Source organism: Macrosteles quadrilineatus, unplaced genomic scaffold (genome assembly GCF_028750875.1).
Source record: "Macrosteles quadrilineatus isolate MER2022 unplaced genomic scaffold, UCM_ALF_1.0 Scaffold_17__1_contigs__length_3442018, whole genome shotgun sequence".
NCBI lineage: Eukaryota > Metazoa > Arthropoda > Insecta > Hemiptera > Cicadellidae > Macrosteles > Macrosteles quadrilineatus.
Window position 1 is genome coordinate 2,178,401 of NW_026542610.1, and position 15,069 is coordinate 2,193,469.

The 15,069-nt window shown below is 31.4% G+C and overlaps 1 protein-coding gene across 1 annotated transcript in view; it reads left to right on the plus strand.

Annotated features, from left to right (window-relative positions):
• The first annotated feature begins 747 nt into the window (after positions 1-747).
• The window catches only part of LOC129005230 (lachesin-like), a 174,171-nt gene continuing 159,849 nt past the window's right edge, over positions 748-15,069 (plus strand). The window contains exon 1 of the mRNA XM_054434066.1: positions 748-868. Coding sequence (XP_054290041.1) covers positions 799-868 — 70 coding nt within the window. The 5' untranslated portion in view covers positions 748-798. The remainder of the gene's footprint in view (positions 869-15,069) is intronic.

Sequence of the window (15,069 nt, forward strand, 5' to 3'; positions counted from 1 at the left end):
AATTTTACTGAGATTCGTTATCATTTTCATATGGACATTTGTGGAAGCATTTCCTACGGTTATTCGCCTTGATAATACTATTATTTCCTTGTTTGCTTGATAATTAAACCTACAGCGTCTTACAGGCAATAGACAACCGACGTATGGAACCCCTCCAGTGTTCAGCAAAGTGCATGTTGCTAGAGTAATGTCTATCAATACTGATTAAATATTTGTGCCTCAAATCAAACTTTTTTGAGAATAGGACTCTTTAGATTCAGACATATCCCCAACAATTTAAGAGGATTTGATATTATCCCTTTGTAATTGTTTTTAGTAACTTTTATTTAAAGTATACCTATGTGGCGTCCCTATTCCAATGATTGATCATTCGTAACGTTCAATACATATTTACAGTTTTGTTCGATAGTGTCTTATCAGTGGAACTTTAAATGAACAACAAACGGTGGCAAGTATAAATGATCAAAACCTCTGTCTTTTACGTATATGGCCCGAATCCCCGTCCGTCTCACATAAAAATCCTAGACACTATATCCACTTGGCCAGCAACACACTCTTACAATCCAAAAAAAAAAAACAAATTTACGACGATGCTCAGTGGTGAGACTTGCTGTAGCCTTAACTTTACCACCTTTGATAACACAGGGGTGGTTCACGGGGGCAGCTAGAGACGGCCTGTGGTGGGCGAGGGGGCGGCGAGCAGCGCGTCGGAACGCCAGTACCACCCGCACTGTCGACACCATCACCGCGCCCCTGCGCACTCTCGTTCACGTGCGTGTGTGAGTGTTATAGTGTAACATGGAGTCCTGTACAGCACCTTACTGTCTGGCTATATGTGTCATCTACGTACTCAGTCTCATGTGTCAAGGTAAGATCACAAATTTATGTTTTGTTTCTTTTAAACTTGCTTAAACTTTTTTTGAAAATATAATTACTGGTTAGCCGTGCAATTGAGAAACCAGAAAGGAAATTAATTCAGGACCTTAGATAATTGTTTGTTTAGTACTGTAATCAAGGTAATACATTACACCGACGCTGTAGATGGCGTCAATTAGCAAGATGACCAGGATTAGCATGATTAGTTACCTTTTAATTTGTTTGTGAAAAGTCGAAAAAGGCTAAGATATCCTTAAAAAAAGATTATTGTATTTAATGTTTGCTTCTTTTATTTCTTATATAGTAGTTGGATAAAAATGAGCATGGATACCTCTATACCTTCGCAGGGTTACTGTTTCCGGTTAAGAAAGTGTTTACTAAGTCCCAAGCAACAGACAATTAGTAAGTATTCGATGACGAGAGTTTTGAAAGATTCCTAATGAAGTATCGATAAAATTGGCATTTTTTTAACATTCCGCTGATTGGAATGCGAAAGGTGAAATAACGTGACTTAATTTTCCACGTTTACTTCTCTAACTTTTTAATGTGACAAGACTTTTAACTTTTAGATGAATATATGTTGTACATTATGCTTGAAATAATTCACTATAGTTAGAAAAAGATAGTGAAGCACGTTTTCAAGTTTATCGCATGTGCTTTGGAACGTTTTGTTTTTTATCTGATAGTTATTTAAAATGCAAAGTTGAAGTAAAAAAGGAGTTCCCTTCCGCAACACTTTAAAACACCTACATAAATACGTGAACGCAACATCGCTATAGTACAAACTTGTTTTGAAACCAAGAATAGAGTAATTACCAAGAAACGAATAATATACATATGTTTCTTAAAATACTATGATGTGCAATGGATTTAAATCATCTCTTCAAATAATACCACAGATTATTTTTAATCAATAAACACAAAAATTCGATAGTACAAGTTTGTGCGTACCTTGTTTTACGCTTAGTTTTAACTGTATTAAAAAACAATATGATTATAAAGAAGGGAAAGTAAAACTTTGGCAATTGTAGGGTCCAAAATAGATAATGTTGTAAGAAATGGTTTTAGAAAGTATCCTTTCAGAGAGTATCATCACCTTGTTCAGTATACATTTATTTACAACCAACAACATTTTTGTTATTTCAATAAAAAATATTTAAAAAAAAAATTTCCATAAAAAATAATTATACTTTTCATCTGAAAACAAAATTATGGTATTTATCTAGAAACGATTTCAGATAAAGTTAAGTAGATTTCTTTACAATATCAACCCAGATATTCTTTGAAGGTCGTGCCCTTTGATATGGAAAACTCTCCAAGTGTTTGACTTTGTAAAGGGTATTTTATTCAAGAACAGCGAGTTAGTCTCCCTAAGGAAATCAATAGAGGAAGTTAATTTCCTTAGGATCAAAGTCTGCCTTAAGCATCAATGAAGAGTCTGCCTTTACCCACGGTTAACTACTAACTTTGCAACAACTAACTCCTCTCCTAGAGTGGCGGATCGGAACATGCTCACAAGAATATTGATATTCTGATTTGGTGCATATTGAATTAGTTTTGTATGAAATAAATGAATATAAACTATAAATTCGCAATTTGATATGATCTTTTTACATTGTTGTGTTTAGTATCAAATATTGCTATGGAACACATACATTTTTAAATTTTCATTGTATTGATTGGTAAGTTTTGTACTGCAAAGTTATGAAATTTCGTAACACAAAAGCTTATTATGCTCACGATTAAAAACCGTGTAGTAACCACTGAATTTAATACTCAAGTCAGTATTGCTTTAATGTATCAGTTAAAATCTATAATCTGAAAATATTAATATTATCAAACTTCTATACAAAATGCGTTTCAAATGGAAAAATACTCTTTAGTGATTAATTAAAAACACCAATGTACCAAATATGGGCCTTAGATACACCACATTTTATTTACCATTTCAGTTTCAAATATCGTTCAAAGGCATTGAGTTAATAAGGTTCCAATAATCTCATTGTATATGGCATTATTTTTTGAGGAAATTCTAAAATTTTCCTTCTGAAGGTTTTGTAATTACGGGTTTTGTTTACTAGAAAATCGTAAAATTCCAAGAAACATGTTGACGAAACCTTTGAAACAGAAGAAAGACGAGCTAATGTCTAATTACGACACTATAATTCCTTCTTAATGAAGGGTTATTTAGAAGTTGTCAGAGTATTTATAACAGTCTTTTGTCCTCTTGGCTTGAACTCAAAAAAGTCTTTCAATGAAAAATAAAACGGAATTCTCCCGCAAAAATAATTTATAATTTCCAAATTGTATATTTATGTGTTACTATATAATGACTTGGAAACTGTTTAGACAGATTTTTAAAGATAAATTAAAATGTAATCTATAGGGAAGATGTATTTTTTTTTTAGGCTCGTCTAGAATATGGTTAAAACAATGCGAATCACAAAAAGTGTTTACTTGTATAGATTTTATATTAACTTCAAGATGTAGTTATGAAGGATGTTTATAAGATGGTGTATAGAACCAGCTAACTAAGAAAAAGATTTAATCTTTTAAAAATCTTAGAATGGCACTAAGAAATCATTTAAACAGTTAGCATCCTTGCTAAATAAAATACGACGTCAAATATATATTAAATTATACATTTTTTCATGTGTTTATTGAATGACCTGGTTATTTTTTGACACTTCCAACACTTTGTTATTATTCATCTATTTTATTTAAATTAAATACGTTATGTAAGCGTAGATTGGAAAGAGTGCTGATGTATATTTTAAAGAAGAAAAATAAAACCGGTACACCGCAGGCACCCAAAGTGACAATGTCGAGGTCTACCCCCTACCAGGCCCGGCAGGGTGGCTCTTGGCATGCATCGAAATCGTTTTCTGATTTCCAATATTCATGTTGGTATTTTCTGAAAATTTAAATTTCAGTTATGTTCCATAATATATCATTTTTTCGTATAACCTTTCAAACGTTGCAAGTAGGTGTAAAGGTAATAAACTATAACTAAAAGAAAAATTATCTAAGGTTTAAAAGGTATGTCCATTCCTACGTATAAAATCAGTATGTCATCGGTATGTATTGTGAACAAAGCCATGTGAATATAATTTAAATGGTAATTTAAAATTACTCATTTTAACAAAGGTAGCCATTTAATTTTAAAATTTTGCTATAATGTAACATAGTAGTTTCTTAATCAGCATAGTATGAGTTATTAATAATTGTACGAACAGTACATCAAATAGTTTTTATTACTCTTGAAAGATATTTTTAAGTCTTATTAGAAGATAAGTAAAAAATATCACGACAGCTTAACGAACGGTTGTTTAAAGATGTCAGGGTATAATCCTAAACATATAAATACATAGTTTTATATGTTTAGGAAAATTTAACTATCCTACTTGGCTTGGTTTAAAAAAGTATTTAAATATAGGTAAAATAAGATACAATATATGTATTTAAAGAATTTATTCTGAAAGCAAAGGTGTTGAAGTAGGGCTTGTTAGTATTAAAACATATTATATAATTTTGCTTTTAAACATCACAGCACACTGACAACTCTTAGAACTTTTAAAGCCGTACAAATAACCAAAGTGAAAATATTATGAGAGTTTGAGCTGCAAAATTGAAAAAAAGGCTAACCCTTTTTCACCAGTTCTTTACGGAAGGCTTGCAAAAGGGCAGCAGCATTTCTCTTCTGTAAGCCACACTTCAAAGACCTTTCTTAATTAACCCAGAAGCTTGGGTCGAAGTTATGAATATTTTCACCGCTTCATTGGATTGCAAAGACTTTGAACGTTGAATATCTTTCCTAATATCCACTATTCCCGTGATGCATGCGTCATTTTATACCCGTTGTATTTACGGTATGCTGTTGAAATTATAGTTTTATACGTTATATTATCTTATCTTAAACAACTCTTGAAAATAAAGTTACCGTTTTCAAAGGACCTAGGGAATGGCGTAGGTTTTAAAAGAAGGTGTTTTTCTTGCTGGTATTCATGGATATGATATAATCGTATATAACTATCTTCCTTAAAATTCACTCGATATATGAAGTGATACCTTTTGAAAATGTTAACACTAAAATTTGGGGTTTTAAATGCAAAAAGGGAATTTTGAATTGACAACAATAACGTTAAGTGTGAACATGTTTAGTAAATATTTGCATTGTGAAACACATAAATCATCGAAAAAAACGTGTATTTTATTAATTCAATACCATTTTAATGAAACTTTGCACTTGAAAACTTAGTGTAGGCCAGTGTCGTCTTAATCCATATAAATAAAATTAGAGTTTTGTCTGTACATTGCTCAGAATTATATGTTTTTAGGTTATTTTTACGTTTTATACTTTAAAGAAGCAGAAACAAGTCTTATCTCTATTTCTGTCTGTCTGTCTGTCTGTAACACTCAAGATGGCATTTTACGCAATCTTCTCCATGAAAACCAGAGTACCTATGAAGATCCAAGTCATTTTAATGTATTCACTGGATTGGCGAGAGTGTCTTTAGCCATTAAAATATGGCCTCACTACTTTGTAAATAAAATTACGGACAATCATTGATTGTGTTTTGTCAATGTTGAGTTTAAGTACGTAGTTTGTGGCATACTACAAAAAATTATGCATGGTTGTGTATACCTTTTTACTATGACAGTATACCAATTAAAAGTTTACCAAAAATGAATATAATTTTTAAATTTGACAAATAATATATTCACGTTGAAAATATAATCATTCAACCAGTGCAGTGTACCTACCGAACTCGATGTTTTACTTATAAGGAAACATAAAAGATCACCCTTATAAATATAAAGTGTGAAATTGGAATTCATCGACAAAAGGTGACAAAGGATATTGAAAACAAAGGAAATATTATCACAGGATTTGTGATATTCCAGGAAATTAAAGTTGACACTGAACAAGACTGAGGTACGGATAGCATGCATATATCTTTGTAAATGCATTCTCCTTAACACATTTTGTGTTTAAATGCTATATACTCAAAGTCATGAATCATTATTAAGAATTTCAATGCAATAACTAAGAGTTGTACTGTCTTTTGGTTTAATGTGATTATATGTGTATAAAAAAAACATAGAAAGATGAAATAAGATTTTTTTCAACTAAATGAAAAGAATACTAACACAGATTTTACAAAATAAATTAGTAATATTAGGGAAATTAATGTCCTTTTTAGTATTTAGAAAAAATGAAGATAAAGTCAAGTTAGATAAGGTATGTTTCAAAATGAAATTACAATAGTATTATTACATTTATTATTTTTATAAAAACATTTTGGTTAAATGGTTATTTTCCTCCATTTACAGTCTTAAATATATGAAGGCATCAAATATTAAAACCATATATAACATTAAATGACATTATTAAATAGCATATTTGTATTCGTTTGGAGCCCCTAAAATTGCTGAGGTATAAAATAATCTAGACCACGTAGTTTAATTAATTTAAATTTAGATATGAGCCTTTACACTGACTAAGTATATTTTTCGAGATAATTTACCCAACATCAAGTCTTCCTAAATAAATCGTATAAAAAGAAAAGAATATATTCTTTAAACAGATTCGTCAAATAATAGACAATACATGATACGATAGGTTACATAGATAGTCAGAGTTCGAGTATATACCCGGCTGGCATACAACTGTAATAACTTTAAACGCAAATAAGTATACAAGTCTTTTATAAAATATATTGACATAACTGTAGTGTGCATCCTTTGATGATGGATCTGTAAATATAAAATATTTGAGTTTTTAGAAGACCAGGATTTAGGGTAATAAATCAGAAATGTATATACCGGGTGTACACAAAAGAAGTAAACAACTTTGTTTTAAAATTATAGCGAAGTTTTACTAACTTATAAAGACTAACATACACCATTAGAAAGAGAAAAACCTCAAGTTTTTTCCTATATACTACAATTGCTCAATATGTGAACCTCGGCTTGCTTTGCAGACATCTATTCTAAAATCAAATTCTGACCAAACCTTTTGAAGAGTGGCTTCATTAACACTTTGTACTGCAGCAGTAATGCGATTCCTGAGCTCCAAAAGAGTCAACGGCAAAGGAGGAACAAAAACTCTGTCTTTCACATAACCCCACAAAAAAAAATCACACGGGGTTAAGTCCGGGCTTCGTGGAGGCCAACGTAAGAGGTGTAAGTTGTCGTCAGCAGCACGGCCAATCCAGCGCTGCGGTAGACTCTCGTCAAGGTAGTCTCTTACATCGTGCAGCCAGTGTGGCGGTGCACCATCTTGCACCCAAACAAAGTCTTCACTGTCTTCCTCGAGTTGAGGCATCAACCATTCACTCAGCATGTCTAAGTAAGCATTTCCTCTGACGGTTGCTTCTTGAAAGAAAAATGGACCATACACCTTCTTCTTTGATACAGCACAAAATACGTTCAGCTTAGGTGAGTCTCTCTCATGTTCAACAGACTCTCGAGGATTTTCGGTCCCCCAAATTCTTACATTGTGTCTGTTTACTTTACCACTTATGTGGAACGTTGATTCGTCGCCAAAAATGAGTCTTTCATAGAAACCATCTTCTTCCTGCAGTTCCTGCAGATCACTACAAAACTCAAAGCGTTTCACTTTGTCGCCATCGTTCAGACTTTGCAACAACTGCAGTTTGTACGGAAACATCTTCAGACGTTTTCTCAAAACCTTCCAAATCGTGGAATGCGGCATTTGAAGCTCCATACTCATCTTCCGCGTTGATTTCCTCGGAGTGTGTACAACAGTTGCACGGACTAACTCAACCTGAGCATCAGACGTCGCTGGTCTTCCAGAGCTCTTTCCTTTTCTTATGCAACCCGTGGCCTTGAATTTCCGATGCCAATCGTAGATTGATTTCCTATTTGGAGGGTCTCTATGATATCGTGTCCGAAAACGACGCTGAACAGTGGTAGCAGATCGAGTTCTTTCAAACTCCAGGACACAAAACGACTTTTCTGTAAGAGTATTGACCAATTTCAACGAAATCACTAAACGACTACTTTTGCCACATTGTTGGCATTGTTGACAACAGTCAGCTGTGTGGAACAAAACTTGAGGTGTTTTCCAACACATTGATACCAACCACAGCGATGTCGAACACGTAGTTTTTGTTATATTAACGTACAAAGTTGTTTACTTCTTTTGTGTACACCCGGTACAATCAACATACACAACAAGATATTACACGGATTGAAGGTGCCTTTGATAATTTTCAATAATGTTTTGGTTTCAAAAGTACTTAAATACAATTTATTAAAAAAAAATATAAATAATAGTTTTAATATGTAGTATTTTAATTTATATTCAAGAGAGAGTGGGTGACACGCTGTTACATTGACGGCGTTGATATTGAAATATAACGACTCTTGAGGTGGAAGGAACCAAAAGACTCACTGAGATTATAGCGTGAATATCCTCCCTTAATGAGGGACAAGTTCTACGGTTGAATGTGGAATCCGTCAGCAATATCTGTAGTCTATAGAGGTGGACAGAACCTGGAGAGCACGGGCAAATGAAGGATTTTATAATCTTGCGTTCTATTCATACTGTTCGTCTCATTATCAATTTCACCTCTGGAAAAATACGTATAGATAAGTAAGTCGGATTACATAATTTTGTAATAATACAAAATATATATGAATGTTGTATTATCGTTCGTTTGGTTGATATTTGTTATTATTTGCTGTATTGGCCATGTTGCGTTATAATAAAAAAACTATTTAGTTAAAATAAGTATAAGCAGACAATAAGTTATTGAAATACTTTTATGTTTAAATAGAGCAACCAATAGGTATACGTTTGTATTTAAATGTTGTTATCAGCACTCCATCCACAGCTCCTTACTCCATACTGTAGCAGATTATTGTAGTTTATAATTTTAGGATGAAAAAACATTGTAAAATAGTCCATACAAAAGGTTTACATTTAAATATGTATTACTAATAAAAAAAAAACAAAATCCAAAACCAGTTAAGCCTAATTATAAATTCCCCCACAGCAGGAAACCTGCATCCTAGCAATTTGCATTTGCCTTATCGGATTTTGACTACAATATATCCTTTAAAATGTCAGGTTTATTCCTTATATTATTTTAAAACGTTGCTACGACAGGTAAAATTATACGAGTAATTAGTAAGTTTTTTGTTGCGGAATCATATTTTAAAACAGCCCTCACGTATTAATATAAGAGATTATGAGCTAAAAAATGTATTGGTCCAAGTTGATTTAATTATATTAAAACAAGCAAACTACTATTTATTTATTTCACATGAGAATAAGTTGGGAATTTTAAATGTATACTTTTTTAATTATCACCATAATCGTAAATTTTACAACAGTCTCTTCAATATACTATATTAGTTAGGTTTTAAAACGAAATAAATGGTTCAGTAAGAAGATGTAAGATTTCATGTTTAGAGGGTCAAAAACTCATATTAGATTTACCTCCTACAACCGCCGTAAACCCGTTCTCATAGTCCAATCATGCTGATTTGTGAACTCTTTAGAATAAATGCAGATTTACACGTTTCTACCAATTTGTATCCATTCGGTTGGTTTTTACTCAAGTTGTCGTGCTTATAGACACATATATAAATATATATGTATCAATTTAAAGGATGGTGTTTTTGGCCTGTGAGGAGATCAAAACGAAGAAGTAAATCGGCCTAGAGTCTTCTAAGTTTTTCTATTAGACCTACGGTATAAGTTTATAATGGAGGTTTTAAGGTAAATTATTTCTTTTCGTACGTATCCTGTAGCTGCCATTGTAAAATATACGACAAAAATATCCTAAAACTGGCAATAAATCGGAAAGTTAAATCATCCAACAAATGAATCAAATCCTTAAGTGAATCATAACGTTTTACTTTTTTTCAAGTTATGAAATATAAAAAATAACCTTGTTAAATATTGTTGCTAATTACAGTGGTTCAAATTTGAATAACACTCCAATCGGAAACTTCTATGATAAATACAAATACACTATTTCATTATGTTTACGTGAAACTCAATATTGTATATTATGTTAGTGTGAACTAACGTTTTAGGTGGAAAATATAAATATTAAACTTTGCTTGCAATAAACATTGCAGATAAATACAATAGTCCCTCCCTACACAATATTTAGTTGCCGGTTAAAACATTTATACAATATTAATTGTTGACAATAAAACTAAAATCTCACACATTGTGTATGTAACTTAATACAATTGGCTTGAGGATATCCTAAGAAAACGTATAAGTTCGATAAAATCAAATTAAGTAACCATTTGTTGTTATAAAATTTAGCTTAAACTTTGGCATGAGTCCAATACTCAAATATGATACAAACAAGGACAAACAAAACAGAATTCTCTTACAATTTTTTTTTTTCATGGCCGGTATGAAACACTTACACCACACCCAGTGTACAATTCTTAAGTTCTCTCCCTTAACGTACCTTGCACATTTTGGCCTTTACACAGTTAGACAACCAATAGAAGAGCTTGATAGCAGAATGGTAGATGTTTCCTAAAGAACAGTATTTTTTTACTTTAGAATAGATCGATTCGGACAGGTATATTGGTTAAGTTTCTAAGAAAATGAGATGCCCATTTTTGATCAAGAGCAAAATGGTTTCCGAAACACGTCTATAAGCGAAAGGATTCCATACAAGACTGTCTTCTTTTCGGTCCATGGAAAATTCTAACTAAACGCTTTTAAAGAGTGAATATGTATTCAGTTTGGGAATTTCCATATCCCAAAATGGCTACAGCATAAACTAGGTTTGGTTGGAAACAGCCATAACTAACCATGATATGCGTAATAAACCAGCGTTAATACAATGTTGAATTTTAAGATGTAATTTAATAAAATCTCAAGATCATTAGTTCTGCCAGATTTTACAAGAACAGAAGTGTTATACGCAATTCAGCATTACATTCGGCTACCCCCAATAACATTAAAACAACGAATAACAATTAATTATGGGAACCAGAACAGAGCCTTGACGAACATTAATAGTATCCAAATCTAAATAAGCATTTTGTAGACGTTTATCATTTGTATAGCTGTTGAGAAATGTGATAAAATCCACAATTTTATCATAGTCTAATAAGTTATAATCATTAACCAATAATAAATTCAAATTTTCGTGTACATACAGTGAAACAAATACATATTTGTATATTGGTAGCCAAACAAGTGTTTTGAGGCTGGAGGCTGGAGATGAACACCGAGAATAGTAATTAAACAAAAACATTTACTCCCTGTTTCATGCTCACAATAGAATTTTGTTGGTGGTTAAACAAAATGAAAACGTTTTTATTAAAATTAAATAGAGGTTTGGGCAATATTAGTGAAACGCATTTAATCAGAGAGAACGATTAATAAATTCGTCATAGAAATTAGAATAACATTTTAAGGTATCGTCAAAATGAGAATTTTTTAAATATAAATGAGTCATAAGATAGTCATATTTATACATACTCCTAAATATTACGTTTTAAATATTATAGTGTTTGTCTAGACACATACTAGTAAATGCAATTTTTCATCAATATTGATATTTTTGATATGAGTCCTTTTTATTGGTTTTCCTTAAAAATACAGAAAGTGTATTTTTCACGTGGAAATATATGCAATAATTTCTTAGATTACATAAATCTACCAATACAAGAAGCTCACTTAAAAAAATTATGTATTGATCAAATTGTATGCTCCGGCTATTGTTGATCGAAGCTAAGCAATAAACGTCTGATGTTGTAATTATGTTCTTGTTATGAGAGATCACTAATGTAGATAGGATTATTAAATAAGGTTAAATATACGTGTGTATGCAACGTATATACACAATAACATGTAAAAATACAACTATCTTTATATTTTCCCCAATTAACAATCAACTTATATGTATTTTGGATCATGACTCTTTTAAATAGTCCTGTGACGTCGTATTCAATACAGTATATAGGCCTTGGCTCACGAGAAAATATAACAGAATGGAAATGTAAAATGTTAAAAATCTACTAAAAAGGCTTTTTTACAAGTCATCATAATCAAATTACATCACTGGAATTTCATACTCTTACATAAATGTGCATTGAAATTTTATTTAAAATAAACACTTCTAATTTATCAAGCTTTTCTGAAATTTCATGAATTAAAATGTTCAATATACAATAAAACTTATCTAAAGATCTAATGATCATTGGCGTGTCCAATTGAATTCGACCACCACATACCATCTTTCATATGTGTTTACCGTCTCGTGAGTCAACAGTGCAAGTGTAAATATATCATTAAAAATATTACTGCATTTGTTGAAATACTTGTTGTACTTTCTGGTAATTTTAAAACTGGTACGATGCTGACCAAGAAGTTACTTAGTTAAACTTAGCATAGTTAATTTTCCTACAGTACATAGCTATTAATGTGTTATCAATTTGTTATGGGTGTCCTCAGGAAAATAATCATTTGGATGCAGAGTAGGAAAATGTGCTAATTACTAAAGGCTTTCACACACTAACCACTCCACCACTGTTACATACCAAACACTCTCTTGTCAGATGTGCTAATGACTCGAATAGTGTAATTGTCTAAGTTTTTGTTGTCCCTGAGAAAAAAACCTAATTTACTCCTTTTTTATTTAGATTAAAATGGATTTAAACATTGAGATTTTTAGGATATTTTCAATATGTTTATGACACTTTTATTTATATATTACTTAAGCATCTTACTTATCCAGGATAAATGTTTTTTTACCAACAACCCTCAGTTTCTTATTATGTTGTAAAAAAATCCTGGATTGTTCATAAATTGCAATTTCGTGATAAAAAGTGGTAACCAACGTATAATTTTAAAAGCTTTTGCGTTTTATTGAAATGCAAGGCTTATAAATAATTACGCTAATATAAATTATCAGGGAAAAACAAAATAATCATACGCACACAAGAATTAAGCCATATAACACTTGTAGGCATCCAGGTCTGATCAAGACAAAAGAAAGAAAACATAGCCTACTGCATTAAGTTATGAAACAACTTTGAAACGTAAAATCGCATTTTGATTCAATTGTGTGAGAAATTGATTAAATTAACATACAAAATTATGAAGTGTAATGTTTATTTTATTGCTCTTGATACTTACTTTTATTATATGTGTAGCTAAGAATAAAAAATAAAACTGGAAGCATTGAACTAATGAATAGGTTGGCCTTTGCAATTGCTCGTTTACAATTAATTGTTCGTTAGTTGCAGTCTTAGGATGTCTCAAGATTTTTAATTTTGATGAAACTTATAACCACGACAAAATATAAGGAAAACATTGGTGCAGACAGTAAAAACATGGCGTCCTTTATACACAATTCCAGATGGTGAATTTTCACAGCCAGAACGTGTCATGTGTGAAAAACGAACTTTGCCGTAATGTCTCTCTCCCTCTCTTTCTCGCACACTTTCACTAACTATTTTAGATTTTACAATTGTTATAGTAATGTGTATTTGTTTTCTTTGGCCTGTAGGTTGACGTTTAGTCTAATTTATTTGGACAAAGATACATTAATTGACAAATTACAAATAGCTTCAAAAAATCGATTAGTATACAGTTATAGTATATTTCATCACAAGGACCTAAAGTGACTTTTTTGCCCAAGTGGTGAACTATATTTTTCGTCATATTGCATCATTAGTTAACAAACTAAGCTAGCAAACGAAATAATGTTTATGTTATAAATCTTCTGAAATTCCTAATAAATGCTTTGAGCAATTAGACGTTCTAAGAGAACAGTGGCCTAAATCATTCAAGCAAATATCCGACAGTCTATTTCGAGACATTATAAGGATGAAGATCTGACATCCTGCTACAGAGTTCATCAGCTAATGCACTATGATTAGATTATAACAAAATAGACCACTAAACCTTAAACATAACGCAAGGATAATTGAAATTTTAGCACATTCTTTAACATTGTAAGTATTAGTTTATTTCTTACTATTGAAAAATGCGTAATATTTGTTGAAAATTTACGTTTGGACTGAACTGTAAGTAAAATACCCCCGCCGCAGCAAACCTGCCGACTAAGCGAATTTCCATTTGTCTGAATTGATTTTCAGTTAAATATATTTTAATAACATTAGGTTTAACGAGTACCTAGGTTTGCTGCTACAAGCAAACTAATAAAGTGTGTTTTTGAGTAAAATATTGATAGCGCAGTACAAAATAAATAAATTTGCCAAGTTTGATCAAAATTTATCCATAAACAAGCAAACTAGAACATTTGACAATATTCTCCATAAGAAAAACATGGGAATTTTAAATTTACAATTTTTTAAATTTTCTCCGTTACTAATAACCGAACAAAAATACTTTTATATACTAAATTATTTGTTTTTTTAAGCTCTTTAAAAAGGTCTAAAGAGAAATCGGGAAATTTTGTGTTTTGAGGGTCAAAAGTGAGAAAAACCAATTTTTACCCCATAAAACCCCCCGTAAAGCCCCGTTCCCATGGTCCGATCGTGCTGGTTCGCGAACTCATTCAAGTTTATCCCGCTTTATACCTTTAAACCAAATTTCATCAAAATCGGACAAAAATTACTCAAGTTATCGCGTTCACGGACGTATATATATATATATATATATATATATATATATATATATATATATATGACTATATATATATGACTATATATATATACATATATAAAAATTTGAACGAATGGTGTTTTTGGCCTCTGGGGACATCAAAATGAAAAAGTAAATCGGTCCCGGGTCTAGGTCTTACCGTGCCACCTACGGTAATAGCTACTTCCCTATAGGGAAATTCGCTAAAAGATGAATGCTTTGATTATTCCTAAACTTTTGTTAAAATCAAGATCAGATAACTATTTTACGATTTCTATATTAACGGTCCAAACTTAAAATTCTTTGTGGTTTTTTGAACAAGTTTGAAAAAAAACAATCGTTTCATTATTTAATAGCCATGATTAATGGTGTGGTCAGTGTATTCAACAAGACCCCTAATACTTAAAATACTCCAACACTAAACATTATTTTTTTTTATATAACTGATCATAGAGAGGATTATTTGGTTTACCAACGTTTAATGTTTTACATTATTTAGTTGAAAAGGATTTAGCTCTCTAACTTGTTCTGAATAAATGTGCTCAAACAACAGAAATTAGGTAGTTTAT